This window comes from Globicephala melas, chromosome 9, assembly GCF_963455315.2.
Source record: "Globicephala melas chromosome 9, mGloMel1.2, whole genome shotgun sequence".
In the NCBI taxonomy this organism is placed as follows: Eukaryota; Metazoa; Chordata; class Mammalia; order Artiodactyla; family Delphinidae; genus Globicephala; species Globicephala melas.
In genome coordinates this window covers 88,844,709-88,869,345 of record NC_083322.1, presented here as the reverse complement: position 1 = coordinate 88,869,345, position 24,637 = coordinate 88,844,709, and the positions used below count along the sequence as shown (strand labels likewise).

General features: G+C 43.2%; 1 protein-coding gene across 3 annotated transcripts in view; it reads right to left on the bottom strand.

The window, feature by feature from the left end:
• PIK3CG (phosphatidylinositol-4,5-bisphosphate 3-kinase catalytic subunit gamma) overlaps positions 1 to 22,298 on the bottom strand; it is a 34,728-nt gene extending 12,430 nt beyond the window's left edge. The window contains exons 1-10 of one of the 3 annotated variants that reach the window (XM_030834395.2): positions 22,219 to 22,298; positions 18,051 to 20,057; positions 14,906 to 14,971; positions 14,568 to 14,793; positions 12,972 to 13,075; positions 10,377 to 10,523; positions 8,885 to 8,975; positions 7,840 to 7,970; positions 6,749 to 6,860; positions 5,395 to 5,552 (exon numbers count right to left, since the gene is read on the bottom strand). In XM_030834395.2, coding sequence (XP_030690255.2) covers positions 5,395 to 5,552; positions 6,749 to 6,860; positions 7,840 to 7,970; positions 8,885 to 8,975; positions 10,377 to 10,523; positions 12,972 to 13,075; positions 14,568 to 14,793; positions 14,906 to 14,971; positions 18,051 to 20,057; positions 22,219 to 22,263 — 3,087 coding nt within the window. In that variant the 5' untranslated portion in view covers positions 22,264 to 22,298. Of the gene's footprint in view, positions 1 to 5,394; positions 5,553 to 6,748; positions 6,861 to 7,839; positions 7,971 to 8,884; positions 8,976 to 10,376; positions 10,524 to 12,971; positions 13,076 to 14,567; positions 14,794 to 14,905; positions 14,972 to 18,050; positions 20,058 to 21,776; positions 21,913 to 22,142 lie in introns of those variants that run through there. The other 2 variants (XM_030834396.2, XM_030834397.2) reach the window with 2 other exon arrangements.
• Positions 22,299 to 24,637: the final 2,339 nt, after the last annotated feature.

The following is a 24,637-nucleotide window of genomic DNA, read 5'->3' as shown; positions in this document are numbered from 1 at the left end:
AAAGCATCATGTACCAAAATGTTCATTGCAGCTCTATTTACAATAGCCAGGAGATGGAAGCAACCTAAGTGTCCATCATCAGATAAATGGATAAAGAAGATGTGGCACATATATACAATGGAATATTACTCAGCCATAAAAAGAAACGAAATTGAGCTATTTTTAATGAGGTGGATAGACCTAGAGTCTGTCATACAGAGTGAAGTAAGTCAGAAGGAGAAAGACAAATACTGTATGCTAACACATATATATGGAATTTAAGGAAAAAAATGTCATGAAGAACCTTGGGGTAAGACAGGAATAAAGACACAGACCTACTAGAGAACGGACTTGAGGATATGCGGAGGGGGAAAGGTAAGCTGTGACAAAGTGAGAGAGAGGCATGGAAATATATACATTACCAAACGTAAGGTAGATAGCTAGTGGGAAGCAGCCACACAGCACAGGGAGATCAGCTCGGTGCTTTGTGACCACGTAGAGGGGTGAGATAGGGAGGGTGGAAGGGAGGGAGATGCAAGCGGGAAGAGATATGGGAACATATGTATATGTATAACTGATTCATTTTGTTGTGAAGCAGAAACTAACGCACCATTGTAAAGCAATTATACTCCAATAAAGATGTAAAAAAAAAAATTAATAGAAACCCAAAAAACTGAAAGACTACCAAAAAAAAAAAAGAGTGACATCTAGGGGCAAGTGCCTTTTAAATACGCTCATCGCCGCCTACTGTGCAGAGCTGTGCATGCGAAGAGGTTACTTGACTCCCCTGATTTCTTCAGCTCCATCCGACAACACACATTTGCTTAGTTCCTACTGTGTGCAAAGAACATCTTCAAAATGCTTGCTTGCTTCTACAAGGCCAAGTTTCACACTCCTTGCAAACTGTCCTATGTTGAATGTACACTATAGGTTTATCCTGAATGCCCCATCGGCATGACTACTGCTCTGACTGGGGAAAAACAAGTAATGTTTATGTCACTAAGGAAATCACCACACAAATATGACTAGGCACCAGGTGACACAGGTCTGTATTATTTACCAAAACATTAGATTTCATAATTAGACTTACTTCCTCTCTGGATGTGTGGCATTTAACCGCATCTTGAAGGCTTATTAACTAACAGCCATGCAATGGCAGCTTGTCAATCTGTGTGTGAGTTACCACTTCATAAACTCACAGAATACGATGTATTGTGGGGAAGGAAGAAACCAGAGGGGCTCTCTAGTCTCATTCATCTCCTCCCCGGGGCAGGAATTGCTCCTCTACCGACTGGTACCTACTGAGGGCATCCTAGGTCTCAGGACCCATGTGCGGGATGCAGGTCAGACATGGCCCTGCTGCCCAGAGCTGCCTCTGGGAAGGGAGAGACAAGCGGCAGATGGTGCCGAGAACTACCTGCTGTGACGGATGCTCTGAAGGCAACACGCGGCGCGCTGTGGCCAGGATAACATGAGGGGCCTCATCTAGAAGAGGGCTCTGAGGGATGACATTTGGGCAGAGGGCAGTGAAGGGCGTTCCAGGCAGGAGGCCCGGACTGGGGGCAGGTGCAGAGGAAGGCCGCCCTGACCCAGTGAGAGAAGGAAGGCTGGTGCCATGGGGAGAGGCTAGAGGGGGCAGGGGCTTGTAGGGTGAGCTTAGATGTTCAGATATGATTCAAAACGAGATGAGAAGCCACTAAATGGTTTAAAGTAAGGGAGTAACATTGTGTCTGCTGTTTAAGTTCAGTTTTTAACCAAATTCTGATTAATTTGGTCTTTAAGGTGATAGTGGTTGAAATGGGATTAGAAGTCAGATTCAAACTCAAATTCAGAGTTTTTCCAATTATGATGTCCCCTCTTCATTCCTTTCCTAATCAAAACAAGTGAGAAGTACAGAGTTTGAACATTTAAAGCTACAGTGATACCACTGATGAAAGAGCTTATTTAGGTAAAAGACCAGATATTTACAGAATGAAGGAAAACCACTAAAATGTTGACCGTGTTATTTTTGGAAGTTGGGATAGTGGGTATTTTATATCCTGATAGTTTTAATATTTTGCTGGCTTTGTTTTTTAAAGGAAGCATTTGCTACTTTTAAAATTGAGGGAAAAAAACCCCCACGTTCTTACATAAAAGTAAATGAGAAGCCAAATTTCATTTGCCAATGATATCAATGTATTTGCATGTGAGTGTGTTCTATAATTGGTCAGGGACATTTCAAATAAAGTGGTTCTAAAATACATGACCAGTGGGAAAACCATTGTTTAATTTTTTCTCTCTTTAGTAAGGGAGAGATTTTTTTTCTATAGAGAATTGATTTATCAAAATCATCATCATTGCGATATGTCTGTTTAGCACCCTGTGTGCGGGATGCTGTTCCAAAGGCAAACAGATAATCTTGGGTTCAAATAGTAGGCTTTGCTTTTATGTCTTGTTGTCTTATCATGGCTTGTTTGTGAACTCTGCCCTCTTTAGAAATAGCTCATGAATCTGGTCCTAGGCTAACCGAGCTACCTTGGAAAGAAGAGGGAGGCGGGACAGAGTCACACTTTCCTGTTTCAGTTCCCCTGACGCTATCCTCCTACCACGAGCTGGGTAGGTTTTTAAGTCTTTGTGGAGAAGGCTCCCCTCATGCTCAACAAAAAGTGGGCTGTCTCTTCTCCACCCTTCCCAACAGGTGATTCAAATATGCTGCGTGCATTCATGAACCTTATCAATGCAAAATTAGCGTTGCTGGAAACGAGGATACCTTTCATTCAAACAACATCTTCCAGCCTACCTAGAAATGGCAGCTTTGTTATACAAGATACTGGGATGCTATTGAGGGAGTTGAGAGACGCGCTCCCTGACCTTGAAGGACTTCATCTCAAAAAGAGAGCACAAGACGAAGAAACAGAATATCTTCTGGAAGACTTAGTAGTATGTAAAAAAAAACACAAAAAACAAAAAACTGTCAGCAGATCTGAGTCAAAAGATGAAAAAACTCGCTGCTCATCTTTGTCAAGCTAGAAACTTTAGAAATTCTGCAGATGTAGCATTGTACACATATATGTATATGTGTTCAGCCTTTTTCCTGATGTGACTGAGGAGGGTGGGAAAGGCTTGGAGACCAGCAGATAAGGGGGCAGGTGGGGGAGAAAGAGCCTGAACCCCTCACTTGCTCTTCCACGGGAACAATGCTACTTCGTTGTGTTTTATGTATTACAGACCTGCTTGAGGTCTCATTTCATAGAGGGCTTCTCAACCTAAAGGTTTTCAAAGTCTGAGGACCCCCTGTGATGGATATGACGATGGAAGCTCCGTTGATAGAGTTCCTGCTGTGGACTAGGCACTAGGCCAAGCTTTCTACATATTTCACATAAAAAATCCCTAAAAAAACCCCCACATGCAGTGGGCCTTAGAATTCCCACCGCACAGATGAGGAAACCAAGGTTCTGAAAGGATAAGCAATTTGCATCACATCCATAGCGATTAAGCAGCAGAGCCAGGATTCAAGCTCAAGCTGATCTGCTCTGAAGCCCATCCTTTCAACTACAGTGCCGGGCTGATCTGTGTTTAAGGCTAAAGTCCGTACATTCAATCAAAGCGTATGCCAACACTGCAAAGCATAGACATATATAAGTACAATAAAATTTACCAAGGGGTGTTTTTGGCAGTACACATGCTGCCTAGATGTTGCTTTAGTGAAAGAGGTTCTAAATGCTAAAGAGACAAGCTTTGGTCACAAAAAGGATGGAGAAATGCTCCCAGATGGAGAGGACAGACTCCCTGCAAAGAGTTGTTGCTTTGGGCGGAAGCTGCCCAGATGGGGAGGCAACCTCTGGGGGGCCTCCCCAAACCCCAATCTTTTCATTAAAGAATATTTTGAAACTTAAAATGACAACAAAAAAGACTACAGGAGAAGTACTGCTGGGATTTTAGGAGTGACACGGGTACTATAGGGTCTATGGGAATGTTGTCAACAACAGGACAGATGGGCAGTCGTTCTGGAGAAAACCACTGGCCAAAAAGACCTCGTGTCTGCCTGAATGTTCAAATGGCACTATTGCTGCTGTGTTTGTTCAAAGGAGATGAACCCCACCTCCATGAGAGGAGAATTTAGTATTTCCCACCTTCCCTTTAAATGGTAAAACTCTTCCAGGTTTGTGTGTGTGTGTGTGTGTGTGTGTATGTAACCATTTTTCTCTTCCAGGAAATTGTCACAATGTGTGACTTTTAACCTTAAAGAAACACAGGACTGAAACGTGTCAAATCCCTGGAAATAGTCTGAAACCCAGTTGAGTTTACTCAGAAAAACACACTAAAAATCCTAAGACCATCTGGCCACAGAGATCTCAGTTTCTCTGACAACCACCCCTGGAGCTGTGAGAGGGGAAGTGTGGTAACCACCACATCGAAAATCAGCCAGGAGAACAAACAAGCACAGATAGGTTTCAAAACAATACATCCCAGTTCCTGTTCCACTGAAGGTCAAGGCGCATGTCATCTCTCAAGGCTAACATGGTCCTCAAGTAGACACGCAGGAGGAAGAGCCAGTCCTGAAATGCTGGTACAAATCAAACCATGTTTCAGAGGCGCTAAGGGAGGGGGCTATTTAAAGGGAGCCCGAGACAAATGTGCACGTAAAGTAATCACTTGTTGCCTCGACTGATCTGTTTTGTGTTCATATGGCTCTAAAATAGGTATATTGCGGTAGCAATGGCGACTTTTCTGAGTTACGTTCATTCACAGTTAGTAAATTTGCAACAGTGAACATTTTACTCCTTGGGTATTTGAAATACCATTTGATAGTCAAAAGTGAACGCAAACCAGGAAGGAATAGAAAGAGAAAGCCGAATGTGGACGCCCCCCACCCAGGGAGCTGGGAGACCAGTGGAGGAGCTGGTGGACAGGTGAGGTGGGACAAGCCAGGGCTCTCAGGACAACCTGTAGTTGAGCTGACGAGGTTTCACATGAGAGAAGAGACCCTCCTCTACAAAAAGAGACAAGCAAGCATTTCCTGTGTCAGTAACTGATAAATACACACCTGGAGCAAAAATCAAGAGAAGCTCACCATCATTGGCGAGTCCTGAAAAATATATGTAAAATTTGCATCTTCTAGGCAACGTCTTGATTAGGTAAATATTCAAAGGCTAAACCTGCCTGCCAGGAGCTCTTCCTTAAAGCCCTGTCCTTCAGGGCTGTGTCATCCTGCTGTTCTATATTTGCCAGTCTCACTGATTATGGAATTCTTCTATTTGCTGTCTGGTTTTAGGAGAGGGGCTTACTGAGAAGCATCATTTTGCACTTGGGGAAGGAACAGAGGCGACTGGGGGGAGGGGGTGGGTCACACCCGAAGCGGGTGGGCAGAGTTGAGGGCTGCAGGCACCATCTGGTTGATGTTCCCAGTAGGTGGTCGTGAGGGAGGCCAATTACCTGAAATTTCTGGAAGTGTCGACTCGTCTTCTTTCCAGAAGTCCCCATCACAAACAGGAAGTCTGGAGTTAGCACAAATGGTACTCTCTCTTTATTAATGCCCAGGAAACTTTTGTAATTCCCAAGAATGTGCCCAAAGTCGATATGAAACAGATTTCCTTAAGAGAAGAAAATGTCTGACGTCATTATACTGGCCTCAGCACTTGCAAACAACACCTTGGTTTGTTCACTTCTTGAAATATTTTGAAGTTGCCTGAAAATGAGCTATCTTGGGTGGGAGAGCTATTTTTACTCTTTGCTTGTGATGTATTTTGTCTTAGCAGGTGTGTGTAGTAGTGGCCACAAAGCACTCTTCGAAACAAGCGTAGTTTTGATATCCTTCTGGTGTTCTTTCAATGACAGCCAAACACCATTAAAAAAATTCTTGTCTCAGAATTATTCTTACAAATATAAACCAAAACTCTCTGGCTTATATGTCATCATTATGCCCAAGACTCTGTTAGGCTCTTTCTGTAACTCAGGAGAGACTGATGTTTTGCTCTGTTTGGGGGAGGGGCAGTCACCTTTTATTTTTGAGTAGCAGGCTAGAAATACATCATTTTGAATCTCCTTTGGGTCAATTTCTACCACTGTCACCATCACCACCACAATTCCCTTCCTCTCTTCTCATTTACAGAGCTCTCTATCGTATGAATGTTCCATAAATGCATTATCTCTTGATTCCCACAGAGAGTTAGCGATTTACCCCGATATGGTGTTTTTTCCAGACTCTACTCTTAAATTGGTCCAGATTTCTTAGAGGAAAATGTCATGGTATGCAGCCAGTACTGACCACTGTCAGAATGGACAGTGACCCAGTGAGGAAGGCACGGCATTTCAGATTGGAGGGTATCAAGAAAAGGTGACTCTGTTTGTTGCTTCTCTGCACCCTCTGGCACTGTTGATCACGCCCACCTTCCTAGCTTTCTAGCTCCTGTCTGGCTTGTCCTTCTTAATTCTCCTTTGCTGCATCTTCTTCTGTTACTCACTCCTGGGTCCTCCGTAGGGTGGTCACAGCCTCTGTGTCCCTATACAATAATGACCTCTAGATCTTTGCTCCAACCTTGAGCTCCATTTAAAAATTACTCTGTGCTGGGGAAGGCAGGGATGGGGGGGTTAGTGTTTAGTGGGTACAGAGGTCCCATTGGGGAAGATGAAAAAGTTCTGAAGATGGATGGTGGTGATGGTTGTACAACAATGTGAGTGCAGTTAATGCCACTAGAGTACACACTTAAAACTGGTTAAAATGGTAACTTTTATGTTATGCATATCTTACCACAATCAAAAAACATTACTCTATAAAAAACAAACTCACCTGTCTCTGAGATCATAATATTGTCATTGTGTCTGTCACCTATTCCAAGAACAAAGGTTGCCACACAGTAGCCAGCACAGGAATAAACGAATCTCTCCACCGCTGCCTGAAACTAGTTAAAATGCAACCAAATATTAGTTGTGTCCCAACTACAAAGAGCAGCATGAATCTGTTACAAAGGACTCCCAAAAAGACACTGTTCTGGGAATCATTTTCAGAGAGCAAGTTAGTGGTACCTCATATCATTAATGTTCTATCTATTAGGAGCCAACTTTCTCATTGCTCTACTTACATGTTAGGTGAAGATACAATGAATCACAGTAGCATGAGGAGGAAACGACAGTCAAAGGACAACAGTACTTTAATCAAAGGGTTCACTGCCTTTCCATGCATCATTTGCCAACGCCAATACAGAACCTGTAATGATTCCTCCTTCCTTGGTGAACATATGTTTTGCTTGTGACCACTTAAAAGTACGCACGGGTTCACAAATCCACATTTTAACAGACTAATAAATGCTACTAATTATATTTCCTCCCCGAAAGACTGCTACCCACGCAAATGAGAAGTGCTAATCCTCTACAACAGAATTTTAACCAGCAGCTGAACAGCTTGTGAAGGACTCAGCGGATGTACTTCCGAGGAATGGAAGTGACATTTTGAGCATCCGTAATTTACCATTTAAATTAGGGTGCAGTGGTAAATTATAAATTACTTTTTAGGGTCTGTAGTGTTTCCAGGTAGTAAAGAGTTTATCTGTGGTAACTAAATTTTTCTGCTGAACGACAGAAATAGATGGTCATAAAAAATGCTAACGAGTTATTTCCCAGAACCAAATTTTATGCAAAGCAGGCCTGATAATCAAAGGAGAAGCAAATGCTCAGCGAGGTCTGAGTGAGCACCTCTGTTTTGCACAGATCTGCTGTGTCACCAGGGGAAATTGCTTAAACCCCAAGGAGCTCAGGAGGAAGGTGCTTCACCAGTGAGTCAGGAGGCATGGCACTGGTAGACCCCTTAAAAACATGTCATTATCCAGCTGTATCATGATAACTTGTCAGGAGCCTTCAGAGTAGGGAGAAGCAGGAGCCCACCTTTTCTTCAATAGAGCATTTCTCTTTGAGCCAGTGATTCAGCACTTCATCTTTAAAGGCGCCCGTGTTGCCCACTGTGCTTTGCTGAATTTTGGCGATCGTCGTGGCGTCTTTCACGATCTCGATCATTCCTGCGGGAACATGCACAGAGTCTGATGTGAACTGGGGCTGAGTGCCTGACCCAGAGGAGGAATGGCTGTGTCTTTGTTGAGTGGAGGGCAGAGAGCTTTCTTAACCACAGGGTTATTTTCCACGTTTGTGCTGGTGGTTTTCTTAGGAGGAAGAGAAAGAAAAGGAGGCGGATAGGGAAGTTGTGTGGGACCTGCTTTCACTATCCCTGGATGAAAAGAGGAAAGGGTCGGTTTTGAATAAGCAAAAGCATGAATGTGCCAAACACATCCTTCTTCCCTTGGCAACCTTTGCCTTTTCCTTTTTTACATTTCAGGGTCAAATGGGAATGATGTTCTCTACTTCTCAAATTGGAAACTTGACTAAAAATCGGTTTGACTGAAATTAAAATGTGAAATGCACCTAAGAGGAGAGTATGTAATAGCTTTGATAATGTAAAGTCTGGGATGGTGAAACAAGTGACAGATCTTTCCATCTACTTTTAAATGTTATTTGTGAGAGAGAAGTTCACTGTGCAATGAAACGAGTGAAAATTTAGCGGTGGAGAAGTAAAGAGGAAGGAACAAGTTCTCACTAAAATCACCTCCATGTACAGTCAGTCACAAGGAGTTGAATCAGGCATTCATATATTTTCAACATGTCCGTATTAAACTGAGTCACATGCACCAGCCTTGGAACATCTTCTTCCTTTTTATATGTATTATGATTGTAAATTTTCTGTTATTAAATGCCAACACTGAAGGGATGATGGCCGCTTGGCATGTGGGATCTTAGTTCCTCAACCAGGGATCGAACCTGTGCCCCCTGCAGTGGAAGTGCAAAGTCTTAACCACTGGACTGCCAGGGAAGTCCCATGGGATGGCGGTCTTTTAAAATGAGACGAGCAGTATATTCATCTTCTGAGGTCCCCACGTACCTATTTTGTCGCCAGTTGAAATGCAACCATATGGCAGGAGGCACAGATCCAAAGATTCAGTCTCCCAAATGGACTCCATGATTCGTAGAATCTGGGCATCAAAACACAAAAACGTTTCCATTATAAATATGTATTATTCTTCTCTGTTAAAAACAACAACAGTCTTCTCTGGTAACACAAAATATTGAAGTGAACATAAAATATGTAAGTAACAAATGTACTTTTATTTATCAACCTGGTGCTCTAATGTTTCCCTTCCTCGGGAGCCTGTTAATTTTGGTCCCTGAGAGGCACCTTGGGGAAGAGAATAGTTGGATTTCTCTGGGCGTAGGTTTTAGCCATGATTTATCTATTATTCAAATGTTCCTAGTTATGTGTATTTTACCACAATAGAAAAAGTTCCACTCTAACATCTTTACACATTTTTATCCATAAGGCACTCTTGGGCTACAACCAAGGCAACAGTAACGGCGATGATAATGGTAGCTGACATTCACCGAGGACTGTTTTATGTTGATCCTTTTTATTAACCCCCTAGTGTGGGTATGATTACTTTTCCCATTCTTTTTCAGATTCTTTTCCATTATAGGTTATTACAAGATATTGAGTAGAATTCCCTGTGCTGTACAGTAGGTCCTTGTTGTTAATCTATTTTATATATAGTCGTGTGTATCTGTTAATCCCAAACTCCTCATTTATCCCCCCTACCCTTTCCCCTGTGGTAACCGTAAGTTTGTTCTCTATGTCTGTGAGTTTATCTCTGTTTTGTAAATAAGTTCATTTGTATCATATTCTAGATTCCATGGTTTGCCTATTTTAAATAAATCACATGAAATATTAGAAATGGTGTTACTTCTACAGTATTAAACTAGGGTCTAGAGAATATTACTTTACAAATCTGCAAAGCTAAAGTTTATGTTAGATAATATGAAAATGATCAGCATTGATACCTTCACCATCCATCTTCTGTTCTAGTAATCTGTTCACTCTTGTTACGTAACTGCATAAATTCTGCAGTCACCTACGTGTTCACCTTCTCCCTCCTTCCTATCACATCATTCACTTCAGTTTGTGTATGTGGATGTGTACCAAAGGTGATGTATCTAAGGAGAGCATCTGAGAGTGTGTGGCTATGTCTGTGGATATGCATAAAGTGGATACTTGGGGGTAAAATAGGTTTCTATTCCATGTTGCCACACTAGGAATGCGTTGTATAAGAAAGAGGTTAGGGCAGGGAAGTGCATCTGGCTATTTGGGAAGGCTGGGTATGCATCTCCTCAGGAATGGACAGAACTGTGAGGCTCACTAGATTTCGTATCTAATGGTCCACGGCTATATTCCCCCAGTGAAAACTCTATTATGTCACCTTTGATCACTGTTCATCATACAAAATAGGAGAATGGAACAGGGTCAGTAGAAGGCACTTTTTTAGATCTAGTACAGAATTCTTGTTTCAGATAGCTGAAAAAAAAATTCCTTAACAGCAGCACACCTGTAAAATCAGCATGTCCTGGCGCAGATCGTCGCCGTGTTTAAAGATAATTCCAATTGTTTCATTTGACAGAGCTGTAGGGTCGGCACATTTAAACTCAAGCCACAGGGGCTTTTTCTTGGAGGCCATCACTTTACATTTTTCAATCTGTAAGGAGACAGCCACATGTTTCCCACACACAATTGAAGACACATTGTGGAGATGCACACCCTCTTGCAAAGCATCTCTGTAAACATCTAGGACAAAGTCCCAGTTGGAAAAGGATTTTCAATGATTTGGGTAAAAATGCAGAAGGCATTTTCACCAAATCCAAAAATGCTAGTGAGAGCAAGTTACAACACTTAAACCAGTGGTTCTCAAAGTGTGTTGCAAGGAACTCTAAGCATCTGTGGGGGTGCCTAAGAGGTGTGGCATATCCCATCCTCTGTATACCCCCCTCCCGTAGGACTCTTGTCCCCTCTAACAAAGAGCAATTGTGCTGTTATTTGTCTATACGTATCTGGCCTCCCTCTAAGAATTAGTTTGAAAAAAAAAAAAAGAGTTCTATTGCTACCATAGTGTCTAAAAATGGTTGTCAAAAATCAGATGCAGTCTAATTCCAGGCCAAATGTAACAAGATGAAATTTAACAGCAATAGATGAGACTCTAGCACTCCGGCACAATGCCTGTCCCCTCCCCCAAACCCCCATACGTCGAAATAACTTCAAGGTGGGAGAAAGGTGGTTTAGCAGCCACTCATTCAAAAAGAGAAAATCTTAGGAGTTTTAGCCGAAAGTGAATTCACCAAGGATCAAAAATGTGACGTGGTCTTTAAAAAAAAAAAAAAACACAATTTGAAGCTGTATTAATATATCATTATTCCTACTAATTTCTGACTTCAAAAGGACAGTGGATAGTGTGTGCTTTTGCTAGAGAGCAAGTTTACTGCTAATTGTATATAAAATTAAACATGGATCAAAGACTTAAATGTGAGATTAAAACTTCTAGGAAAAAATATTTGCTACATTGAATTAGGCAGTGTTTCTCAACTTTGGCACTGCTGACATTTGGGGCTGGATAATTGTTTGTTGCAGCGGGGACTGTCCTGTGTATCGTAGGATATTTAGCAGCACCCCTGGGCTCTACCCACTGGATGCTAGTAGCATTCTCCCAGTTGTAACAATCAAAAATGTCTCTCGGGCTTCCCTGGTGGCGCAGTGGTTGAGAGTCCGCCTGCCGATGCAGGGGACGCGGGTTCGTGTCCCGGTCCGGGAGGATCCCACATGCCGCGGAGCGGCTGGGCCCGTGAGCCATGGCCGCTGAGCCTGCGCGTCCGGAGCCTGTGCTCCACAATGGGAGAGGCCGCAACAGTGAGAGGCCCGCGTACCGCAAACAACAAAAACAAAAACAAAAAATGTCTCTGGACGTTACCAAATACCCCTTGGTGGAGGAGGTGGAGGTCCACCCCTGGTTACTGGATGAAGCAAATATTTCTTAGGCCACGAAATTCATGAAGCATAAAAGAAAAAGTGATAAATTGGACTTAATCAGAATTAAAACCTTCTGCCGCAGACTGGGAGAAGATATTTGTAAACTATATGCCTGATAAAGGATTTGTATCCAGAATATATAAATAACTCGTAAATAAGAAGAAGGTGGTAACCTAAATTAAAAGTGAATGGAAGATATGAATAGAAACTTCTCAAAAGAAGATGGAAACTTATCAAAAGCACATGAAAAGATGCTCAGCATCACTAGGGAAATGCAAATAAAAACAACAGTGAAGTACCACTTCATACCCATTTGAATGGCTAAAATTAAGAAGACTGATGATAACAAGTGTTCTCTAGGATGTGGAACAATCAGAACTTGCACACATTGTGGTGGGAAGATAAAATGGCACGGTTGCCATTATAAAATGGAAAACCAGTTTGGCAGTATCTTATAAACACACACGTCCCTTCTGACCCAACGATCTCACTGTTAAATATTTACTCAAAAGGTGAATGGAAAACAAATTGTGGTATAACCATATAAGGGAATATTACTCAGTCATAAAAAGGGACAGATCACTGAGACACACAGCAACATGGATGGATCTTCAGAGCATTATGCTAAGTAAAAGAATCCATATACGAAAACTACATACTGTATGATTCCACTTCATGACATTCTAGAAAGGGCAAAATTACACGACAGAAGACAGATCCGTCATCCGGGATGGAGGATGGAAGGAGGAAGGGACTAACTGCAAAGGGATATGAAAGAATTTTTTCTATAAATTTCTATGGAAATATTCTATATCTTCATTGTGGTGATATGGTTGTATACGTTTGGCAAAACTCCTTGAACTGTACACTTGCAATGGATACATTTTATTGTATACAAATGTTTTCTCAAGAAAGCTGATTTAAAACAAAATGGATGGAAGATTGCCTGGTGTTGAGGTTTTTAGTATCTAGCAATTAGGGAAGGGCTTGACGGAAGCCCATCTGGGGACTTTCCACCTTCCCTGTCTCTCTATAAACGTCAGCTTTTATCCACTAGGCCCAGGAAAGCAGGCAGAGCCATCGTCAAGACATAAAGACCAGGGAGAGACATCAACGCGATACCTACCACCAGGGCTCCTGCTTTCAGTCCAGGGTCATATGGAACTCTGAAGCTTTGGGGGAGATTCAAATGCTGTAGGATTTCAAGCTTTTGCTTAAGTTGGGAAATAACTGTAATTGTCAAATGCACACAAGAGTTACATGAGTTCAAGAAATCACCAGTATCATCTCTAACATTTCCTGAGGCCGCAGGTATTGACAACATTCTATATATTTGGTAGGGTGAGGAACAGAAGAAGAGGGGGTAGGTTTCTGTCTTTGAGGAACTAACCATTGAGGGTGGCAGGGTAAGTCAGGCTTCCTGGGAGCAACAGAGCCACGTACACACATTACAACAGGGGACAGAAATATCTGAATATATATGGGATACCCAGACAGTCAGAGGGAGAAGGATGCTTTATGGATAATGGTAAGGAATTACTGTAGTTTTCTTTCCAACGTGTGAAGCTTTAAACTGCCATCTGATTTGGGAAACAGGTATCGGAAGACCATATTAAATGGAATTCGGTTAGGGTTTGGGAAATTCTTTTCAGAAGAGGAAGTTAGGTTGTGTGGAGGCAATATGATAGTCTCAAAATTGTGAAGGCAAAATACATAAATTAAAAATCACTGCCTATTCCCAATAAAGATGTTAAAAAAGAATAAAATTACTGCCTGGGTACCAGACAGACTGGAGGCTGGTACAAATGTTGCTCTTTCTTTCTTACAATAAAAATAAAAGCAAGATTATTATTACCATTATTATTTTTAGAAGAGACCATTATTGGTTTATTGGAAAAGATTCAAAGGCAAAAATGGCAAGTCAAAATATTCAGAAGTTTAAAATACTCGCTGAGTATGTTTGTGAGTGTCCATTATGAGCCATAGTGGTGGATCGAGATATACAAACGTGAATAAGAGATAATTCCTAGCTTCAAGGCTCATACAGTTTAACAGACCAGAAAGATGTGTTAATGAGTTTAATTTAATGCAGTAACAACCAAAACCTATGGGAATACAGATAAAGAGTGATTAACTTTCCTAAAGCAGGGGCTGAGGGACAGGATTTCTTAGGGATAAGAAGACAACATTGGAACACAGAGGAGGTGATATATATGTTTTTATAGAAAGTACATATATTAAAAAAAATATGTACATATAGCTATATATGATGTATATGTATACATATACACAAAAAATTTAAAATAACTTCTCAATAATTCATTACTTTAAAAGACTGAGGACTTGAAAATTAGACGCATGTATTGAAAGATGGGGAAGAAAAGATATTTGGAAATAACTAATCTTTTTTTTGTGTGTGCATAGTTGCTCTTAAAAAATACATCTTACATCTGCATAATGCTGTTTTAAGTTTTCAAAGAGTTTAACATCTATTATCATACGTACATCATTAAAATATATATGTAGTTTTAAAAAATATTAACTTGTAAAGGGGGAACTTTAAATTTGCTGACTCCGTGAAGACAGAAGATTAAAAAATGTATCCTTGGCTACCTTGAGGAAGGTGCGACTTGCGTTCCAGAAGGAAGAAGGATCACAGGAACGATGGCATTTGGAGACAAAGGCATTTGGAAAGAGAACCAAGAGAACAGAGCCACCGTACCTTGGGAACTGACGTCATACTTTTCTGCAGAGAGCGATTTAATATCCATGGTGACCTTTTGTAACATGTCAATTACTTGGACTTGCTGGGTGAAGTCGTGCAGCATGGCCGTGCCGCAGCCCCTCAGATAGGCTTCCAGGATCACTGCAAACCTCTGCTGATAGTGTCTGGACTGGGCGATCTCACTTCTCAAGAACCAAAATAAGAAGTGACCAATTCGTTTGTTCTGAGGATGAAACCAAGAAGGTTGCCATTATTACGACTAACGCTCTAGATCTATCAGCCAATTCTCTGTAACTTTTTAAACGTCACGCTCTTATCAAAATGGAAGTACTTACTCTTAAACCACGCTTCAGCAGAAATCTGGCAAGGGCACTGTCATGGTATGGTTCAAATTTCACAGCCTAAAGGAAGAACACATTGGCATTTGTGGGATTGCATTCTCCATTGATTAATCGGGAAACAGGAAAGGGAGAAAAACTGGTGCTCTGCCTTAGTGGGTTTGTATGGATAGGGCGACGAGAATCTGAGCAGTCACTTAAGTTCAATTCTTTCTTTTCAAGGACAGTTTGGGCCAGGGTGAACCACTTGCGGAAGGACCAGGATTGGAAGCCAGAACTCCTGACTCACAATCACGTGCTTTTGATGACTTCAGAGGTGAAGAGGTGAGGGCTTTTGTTCCCATGAAGGCTTACCTGATTTGTTGGAAAGATAGAAGGGAAAGATGGAGATGGCTATAACGCATCTATAAAGGTGGAAGGGAAGAAAGGTTGTTGGAAAGAAAATAGACAGTGGGGATATTGTACATGCAGGGAGAGAAATGTTTGTTAGATGTGGAGATCCTAAAAATCCTATAGCTTCTCTTCTCAAGTTGTGTGGTTGGCCTCTCACTGGCAAGTCACTGTGCTGCCTCCCAGGTTCTTACTGCAACTGGTCATTACTCCCTGCCATGACGCAGTGCATACAGGGCTATTGGTCTGAAAATCTCTTGTTTTATCTGGTTCCTCAGGTTCAGCAGTGTGTAGTAGTTTTCACATCACTTGGCTAATAACAGAGATAGTCACATAGGTGGCAGCTCTGTGACTGAGGAAAAAGAACCAATGACAAGTGAAAAATAGGGGCTGGACCGAGAACAGGGCCCAGGTGGGTGGCTGTCCCCAGCTCGCCCCCACCCCCACCCCCGCCCGCTGCAGCCTAGCCAATTAAAAATAAAAAAGAATTAAATCCTGGTGGGTGCATGGGTATTTGTTACACCGTTCTCTACTTTTCTGCAAGTCTGCAATAGTTCATCATTTTAAAAGCAGTAAGACTCGCAAAAATTGATTATTAGACATGCACATGTAAAATTATAGGGTAGATGTCATGTATAAGCATAAAGAGAGGTTTAAAATTAAATATCTCAGAGTATCTCCTGTATAAATAGATACGGTCTATCCTGTTTTCCTAAGAAGTAAGAGATATTCCCATTCCACTTTATGTTTTAGGGCCTGGGGGCGTTTGGGTATGATTTCCAATCCTTACTCTGGTTTTTCAGTTTGGAAATGATCAGAACAATCCTAACTGGATAATATTTCAGTTATCCCCATGCTTTCAAAGGTGAGGTGTGCTCTCATTGGTGCCACGGTAGCTGCAGCTAAGCTCTTCATTCTGAGCCTGTGGCTAGTTAGCCACCAGTAGTCACTTCAGAAATGTTAAGTTTCTAACCCAAACGTGAGTCTTTCTGACATTCTTTGTGTTTCACTTCTGTAAAGATGATGAAGATCTCAACCAGGAGACCATTTTAATTAGGAATGAATGAGTCATTTGGCCATATCTGCAGTGTCTCAAATAGTTTTACAAATGACTACTTCTTCAAATTTAGGACCACAGATTCAATGTTAATATTACTTATTGACCTCTTTCATTTAAACATTTCCAAGAAGAACACTATTCATTTTCCAACTCTGCAAAGTTTACTTGTGAAAATGACAGTGGAAAATAATTCATGATCGCCTTGGGACTTGGAACAGATCTCGTGCAAATTTGTTTCATGTTCTTTTTGTTATGGAGAGCTAGAAAACTGAGGAGACTTTGATTTTTCTAAAATTTTCAGTAGCGTTTATGCCAGCCTCTGAACTCATGGAAGATAAAAATATCGGTTCTATTTGATAGATGAAAGCAAAGGCCAAATATAACGTTTCAAGTATCTGCCTAAGGGGAAGGTGAAGATTCAAAGTTGAGAGTATCCAAAATTCGCATCAGAAAACTTCAGAAACTTCCTATAAATATAGATAATGATTAGACAGTTTGGTGTCCACCAGTCAGCCTGGCTAATCCTAACCATCTCAGATCAAACATCACCTACTCAGAACTGTCCCTGGCTTCCTCAGTCTCAATCATGTGTCCCCAGAACCCCTGACTCTTTTCTCATAACACTCTGTAGCTTTTCCCCAAAGTGTCTGTCACAACGTGTTACTCAATATCTGCCCGTATGTGTACTCATTTGGTGTCGGTCTTCATGCACCACAAGCTACACTAGGGCAGAGTCCAGCCCTGTTTTGATCACTGCTCTATATCCAGCAACCAGAACTGAGGAAGCATTCAGTCTGTGCTGTTGAATTCATGAATGAACACTTCTGCTCTCTAAAATTGAATTCCCTTCCAAGTCCTTTCCTTCCTCCTGTCAAGCAGCACAATATGATTTGAGAATGGCTATCGTGAGCAAGAGAACTCTTCCTCCTTTCTTTAACGTCCTAAGGAAACCCTTGATAATTTAGTCGAGGGTTTAGCAAATGATTTAGTCTCTCTGGACCCCAAGGAAAGGCATGTGGAGAGCAGTGGACACACAGTACCAGACCTATCTAAAGAGAGCGGCTTTCAAGGTCCCATGCAGATATGAGATGTTACTCTATGAATTGTGATAAAGACAATCAGAGAGTATGACGTTTTTCCTCTAGGACACACTATCCTGACACTGCTGGGTTGATGCCAGATATTGGGACGCAGTGAAAAGAGCAGGGCCAGGAGTCAGACCTCCTGGGTTTGAATTTGACTTTCAAAGTATGTGACCTTGGGCACATTACTTAGCCTCTCTGTGCCTCAGTTTCCTGATATATAAAATGCAAATATTAACTTGACCTCTATCATCGTTGTTGGGAGAGTTAAATGTGATAATACACGAAAAGCATGTAGATCCCCTGCAGCCTTGGCACAAGGGAGCATTCGATAAGTCAAGTCTATCATTGATACAGTAAATGAGAACAAAGTATTCCCACAGGAACGGTTCTCCTAAAAAGCAGAAATATTAATGTCATCAAAATGCTTGTCAACAAGCCCTCAAAGACAGTAAAAAAGTAAGTGGAACAGTTTACTACTTTTTGAGGTAGTTTCATTAGATCTCCTTTGACTGGTCGTGACTCTCTAGACAAGGGGCATTGGAAGACAGCTGAATGGGGCACCTGTGCATATGCAGATAAACCCCTTGAGATGAGTGCATCCCCCTACCTGGACCAGCTGCAGCAGGTAATGTAGCACGTCATCGTCTTCCAAGCTCTCCAGTTTCTGAACTGCAATGGCTCTTACGTTTTCATCCGAAAAGTTGCAGTCCAGGAGTTGCATTGTTAATCCAACATCCAAAGCACTTTGATCCCAGACCTCCCTTCTGGCTAACAGTTGATATGTTTTGGCCACAATTTCTTGCTGTCCCCATTTCACTGAGCTAAAGAGCTTAGGATACGCTTTGGGATCCTTCAGACTTTCATATCTGAAATGCCAGAGCAACTCTTTGTCTTCGGCTGTGAGAGGGTTAAGGGGATCAGTGGCTATGATCGCCTCTAGTTGCTTCCGAAGCTGATTGGGCATTTCTGCTCGAACCCGGTCCCCTTCCGGGTCAGGGGTGGGCCGATGCTTAGGCAAGGCTATGGGGTGACAGTAATTGTCCAGAAGAATGGAGATGGACATTGAGTTCTCCTTGTCCGGGTTGGTGGCAGACGTGAGCTTGTCAGCATTGATGCTGCCATGGTCTTCCGCCTTCCCGGATAGCTGCCACATGTGGAGCACGTACTCCCCGTGGCGCAGGAGGAACCGGTGGTCTATGAGCAGCAGGTTCACGTAATACAGAAGCTGAGCTTTGCCTCTGGACTCGGGACTGGGAGTCTCCGCAGAGGCCTTACCAGACAGAGCTGGAGCTTTGCCGCAGTAGATCTGGAGGTTCAGCAGAGCCCCTCTGGGTAAGTCTTTGATCTTGATACTGAACTCAAGCCACACATTCCACAGCACCTCCTCCGTGAAGGGTTTGGGGCTGGTTCTCCTTTGGCAAAGGACTTGCTGCCCATACTGGATGTTTGCCTCCACAAAAACCGTGAGGTCCGCGTTCCGGGGCAGGACGGGGATATCAATGCCTCTGATTTTTACCCTGAACTTGTGGTCACAGTCCCACAGGGACACGGTGAACACGCTCTCGTGGTCCTTCCCGTGGATGGTCAGCTGCTCGTGGTAGCCGGTGACTCCCGTGCAGTCGTCCACCAGCGGCCACTCTTCCTTCCTCACCTCGTCCAGGGCTGGGTCCGGCGGAGTGTCAAGCACCAGGTGAATCTCTTCCCCGTTCTTGAGGCACTGCCTCACCCACTGGAAGTTTCTGATGGGCGTCTCACCCACCAGGTACTCATCCCGGCCACAGACGCGCAGCACAAAGTCCTGTTCGTTCTGGCTTTCAGGGATATCCATCAGGGACTTCTTCTTGGCCATCTTGGTAAAGAAGCTCTGGAGGATGGTGCCCGGGGTGTCATCGGCTGAGACCTTGATGGTCTGGCTGGTGGTGCTGCGATGAATGACAATGAAGATGTAGTTGTTGGTGATCTTCTTCAGCAGGTACTCGGGGAGGGGCTTGGACGTCACCCAGGGGTGCATGGCGTAGAGCTTGGTGTCGCGGCCGGCCACCTCGGCCATGCGCGGGCTCACCAGGCGGCGGCGTGTGAACTCCAGCTCGTCGTCGTGCACGTTGCTGACGTCGGTGACGTCGTAGCCAATGAGGGCCGTGAGCTGGCGCTGGAAGGCCAGCGTCTCCTCCGAGGGCGCGAGCTTCTGCACCACGTGGATCTGCCCGGGGCTCCGGTGCAGCACCTTCCAGTAGCGCAGGCAGTCCAGGGTCTGCACCACCTGGTACTTGTCGTAGATCTCGTACCACTGCCCCTTCTTCTGGTAGAGCAGGAGGAAGTGGTCGGGGCTGAGCCGGTGGTAGAAGTCGGCGGCCACGCTGGTCTCCAGCGCGCGCAGCCACACCTGGGCCTTCATCTGCTCCACGTTGCCGTGGCCAGCCACGTGCAGCAGCGCCGTTTCGGGGGTCTTGGTGTTGCGCTGGCTGGTGGGCAGCACAAACTCAATGGGGATGAGCTCCATGGAGGACAGGCTGGCCGCCGCGCTGCGTGGCTTCATCCTCCGGCGCCTGCGGCGGTTGTCCTCTCTCAGCACCACGTGCTGTTCATGGTTCTCCAGCTCCATGCCCTCTGCGACCTGGGAGCAGAGAAACAGAGGGCTCGGTCACAGGGCAGGTACTTGCCCTTTATGGTTTCCCGCGAGCTGGCAGAAGGAGAAGGTGTAGACGAATGACAAGGACGTGCGCACGAGGATACCGGGGCTTTGGAATCGGGGCCCAGGAATCCTGGTCCCCAACACTTAGAATCTGGGGGATGGGCCCTTTAAATAATCTCTGAGCCTGTTTCCTGTCTGTCAAATGGGGTTAGCAGTGCCTCAGAGGGGTGAGTAAGGTGACAGTTAAATGAGGTAATATACTTGTTGAGTATGGGCCATGGGTCGATGGGGATTCATTAATCATTCTCTCTGCTTTCATTTCGTTTGAAAATTGAATTTTAAAAGAGAGAGGTAAAGCACTGATGTAGCACTGTGTCTGACCTGCTGTAGTAGTTCTAAGTGGTCATTTTTGTTAAGCATACTGAATTGCATGGATGAGTCAGATTATCCAGTTAAAGGATCATGTCCTGGTTTATAAGGTGCAATGTGAGGTGCTGAAAACCCCCCTCTGAAAAGAGGCCTTTGACTTATTTCCTCTTCGTTTAGTCTCGTTTGTCTCCTAGGGGACCCAGACACCTTACCCAACTGGCCTCTCAGTCCCTTTTCAAACTTTCTGGATCAGGTATCTGCTCCCTAGTCAACTTCCTGTTTTTGTTTTCTTTTCATTTTTTTCTTTCTTGTTAGGAGAGGTAGTCATTTCATTGATAAAACTCAGAAAGATCAGAATTGGTGAAGTTGCGCTCAAGAACATTTGCAGATATTTAAAACTGTGAATCATGAAATGTGTAAGCATCGTGGCTGTCACTGCTCCGTTAGGGCAGTATCTTAGGGGAGTCCCCAGGGCTGTACTTTCCAAATATGAACATTCAGATAATTTTAACTTTGTAACCAGTTCATCCCATCTGCCTCTGGAGAAACCACAGGATGGAAGGAAGGACCTGCTTTTGGGCCCCAATCGATTATTTAACTTCTTTTTGCTCTAATATTTTCATCTCTATAACGAGAATTCACCAATTTATTCTCAACAATTTATCCACTGTACCTTCACAAAGCATTTAAGTATAAATGTGACTTATTGCAGTAAGAAACTCTCCAAATAAGGATTGACATGCTAAACATCTTAAAATTGAGATATGAGTAAGGTATTTTGACTTTACTATTTAGTATCCTTTAATATTTTGTAAGATGTTCTAAATAAGAATCAACTAGTGAAACAAAAATTAATGTTTCAGAAAATATTATTTACTTCTTAAAGGACTAATGTTAGTGACACTCATATATACTTATTTCCTTAAGAAATAGTGGAGCATTTGACACATACCAGAAAGGAGAGTTTGATTAAAGGGTAAGAAAGGCAGGTTTCATTAGATCCAAACTTCTGTACTCGGCTTAAACTTACTTTTAAAGTCAGTAGTCCCTCTCTTAAAATATTATGAAGTTACACTTAGTAAATACATGAAATCAACTGTCCCAAAGGACTGTCTCTTACAGCTTAAGACCTTCACTATTTGCTCTTTTGCTACTTTACATAATAACAAAGAAGAGAACTGTAAGTTATGTGAATATTGGCACTAACTTGAAATAAAATAGGTCCAAATTTAGGCAACATGCAAATACACAGCAATCACTTCTGCCTCCATGACATCAAGTAGACTTACAAGATACGAGGTGCAGAAGAAAACTGGCTGACTCAATACTCACTGCTTTCCTTCATGGTTGAGGCTGTGAAGCTTTCTCCTTTTACGAGAAGATGTTAGAAACACTGTTCAGTACACTAATCGCGAAGAGTGCACTTGTAAGAACGTGAAGGCTGCTGACACAGCCCCCCGTGCCCTCCCTCTTCCTCCCAAACAAAAACAAAAAAGGACCGATGCACCTGCAAAGCTATTGCCGGAACCTTGTGGATATCCACACACAAGGGTTGGACTAGACAATGAAACAGACATTCAGTGGCAGTATCGTCAGATGAACGACAACAGTTCCAGATACAAATCTTCTGGCTGAGAAGGAAGTGTCACTATGCCGAGTCAGACCCAACAAAGGGCAAAAAATAGAAGGAAGCAATACCTGATAAAGCAGCGGAGGTGATGATGTTGAAGGATCATTTGTTTAATTTCTGAAAACAAAACAAATTCAAACCTACCCAGTGTGCTTCTAAACTCTTCCGCTTTTCTGGGTCTCCCTTCATATCCAGATGCAGAGGAAGTGTTGCAGTTACCAGGAAGGAAGTTTTAACCAAGTTGATTATACGTGTGATTGCTCATTTAAAAAGTGTCAGAAATGCACTTCCTGTTGAAGCACACACAGCCCAGCACGAACGTGAGCTAAGTTGACTATATATTTTTTACTCCTTGAACTAATTTTGTAAAAAGTGTGAGAGTGGAAATGAATTAAAATGATGTAGAGCTAAATCAAAAATACATTCATGAGACACAAACACACAAAATGTCTTTCTGGCTGGTTCACAGTAGAAGGAAAGGCCTCATAGCCACAATATTAGAGAAACAGCCCGGTGGGAAGATTTTTACTTATATTTTTATTTTTTTAAAACATCTCTATTGGAGTATAATTGCTTTACAATGTTGTGTTAGTCTCTGCTGTATAACAAAGTCAATCAGCTATATGCATACGTATATCCCCATATCCCCTCCCTCTTGCATCTCCTTCCCACCCTCCCTAACCCACGCCTCTAGGTGCTCACAAAGCACCGAGCTGATTCCCCGTGTGATGCAGCTGCTTCCCACTAGCTATCTATTTTACATTTGGTAGTGTACATATGTCCATGACACTCTCTCGCTTCATCCCAGCTTACCCTTCCTCACCCCGTGACCTCAAGTCCATTCTCTATGTCTGCATCTTTATTCCTGTCCTGCCCCAGGTTCATCAAAACCTTTTTTTTTTTTTAACATTCCATATATGTGTTAGCGTACGGTATTTCTTTTTCTCTTTCTGACTTACTTCACTCTGTATGACAGACTCTAGGTCCATCCACCTCACCACAAATAACTCAATTTCGTTTCTTTTTATGGCTGAGTAATATTCCATTGTATATATGTGCCACATCTTCTTTATCCATTCGTCTGTCGATGGACACTTAGGTTGCTTCCATGCCCTGGCTATGGTAAATAGTGCTGCAATGAACACTGTGGTACATGACTCTTTTTGAATTATGGTTTTCTCAGGATATATGCCCAGTAGTGGGATTGCTGGGTCTTATTTTTAGTCTTTTAAGGAACCTCCATACTGTTCTCCATAGTGGCTGTATCAATTTACATTCCCATCAACAGTGCAAGAGGGTTCCCTTTTCTCCACACCCTCTCCAGCATTTATTGTTTCTAGATTTTTTGCTGATGGCCATTCTGATTGGTGTGAGGTGATACCTCTTTGTAGTTTTGATTTGCATTTCTCTAATGATTAGTGATGTTGAGCATTCTTTCATGTGTTTGTTGGCAATCTGTATATCTTCTTTGGAGAAATGTCTATTTAGGTCTTCTGCCCAAACTTGTATTGGTTGGTTGGTTTGTTTGTTTGATATTGAGCTGCACGAGCTGCTTGTATATTTTGGAGATGAATCCTTTGTCAGTTGCTTCGTCTGCAACTGTTTTCTCCCATTCTTAGGGTTGTCTTTACGTCTTCTTTATGGTTTCCTTTGCTGTGCAAAAGCTTTTACATTTCATTAGGTCCCATTTGTTTGTTTTTATTTCCATTTCTGTAGGAGGTGGGTCAAAAAGGATCCTGCTGTGATGTATGTCATAGAGTTTTCTGCCTATGTTTTCCTCTAAGAGTTTGATAGTGTCTGGCCTTACTTTTAGGTCTCTAATCCATTTTGAGTTTATTTTTGTGTATGGTGTTAGGGAGTGTTCTAATTTCATTCTTTTACATGTAGCTGTCCAGTTTTCCCAGCACCACTTATTGAAGAGGCTGTCTTTTCTCCATTGTATATTCTTGCCTCCTTTATCAAAGATGAGGTGACCTGACGCACGGCTCGGTGGGGCTCATCATGGTGGTGGAGAACCAGCACCCCAAGTCTTACCTGCACGTGCAATGCTACTGCTCAGACAGCTTCAACGTGGTGTCCACGCGTGGCAGCCTGTGCACCCAGGACAGTGTGCCGGCTTCTCCATCACCCACCGCCTGGTGCACTGCAAGGCGGCCCAGGTCTCCCTCAGTGACTGGACGGCCTCCGAGGGCAGCCACAGCCCCCCATTCACGCCCAAGGTCACTGGCCTCCATGGGCCCTGGCCGCTGTGACCACCCTGCCTGCCCCCATACACACTTTACGAGGGAGACCCCAACACAGGATGCTTGAACCAGAATCTCAGGATCCCCACCCCGGGAGTGCCAGCGGCATGGTGCAGCTTCTCCTGGGCCTTCCTTCCGGCCCTCCCTCCTACCCAGGGCCTCGTAGCCACCAAGCAGAATACCTCGAAGCGGCCTCTAGCTCGAGGGAGCTGTGTGCCAGCTGCTCTGACCAGCCCACCTTGAGGTCTGGCTCAGACTGCCAGGGCCAAGGTAAGACTGCCCCTTCCCGTGGCCTGGGGCCTCCTGCCTGGGTGAGGCAG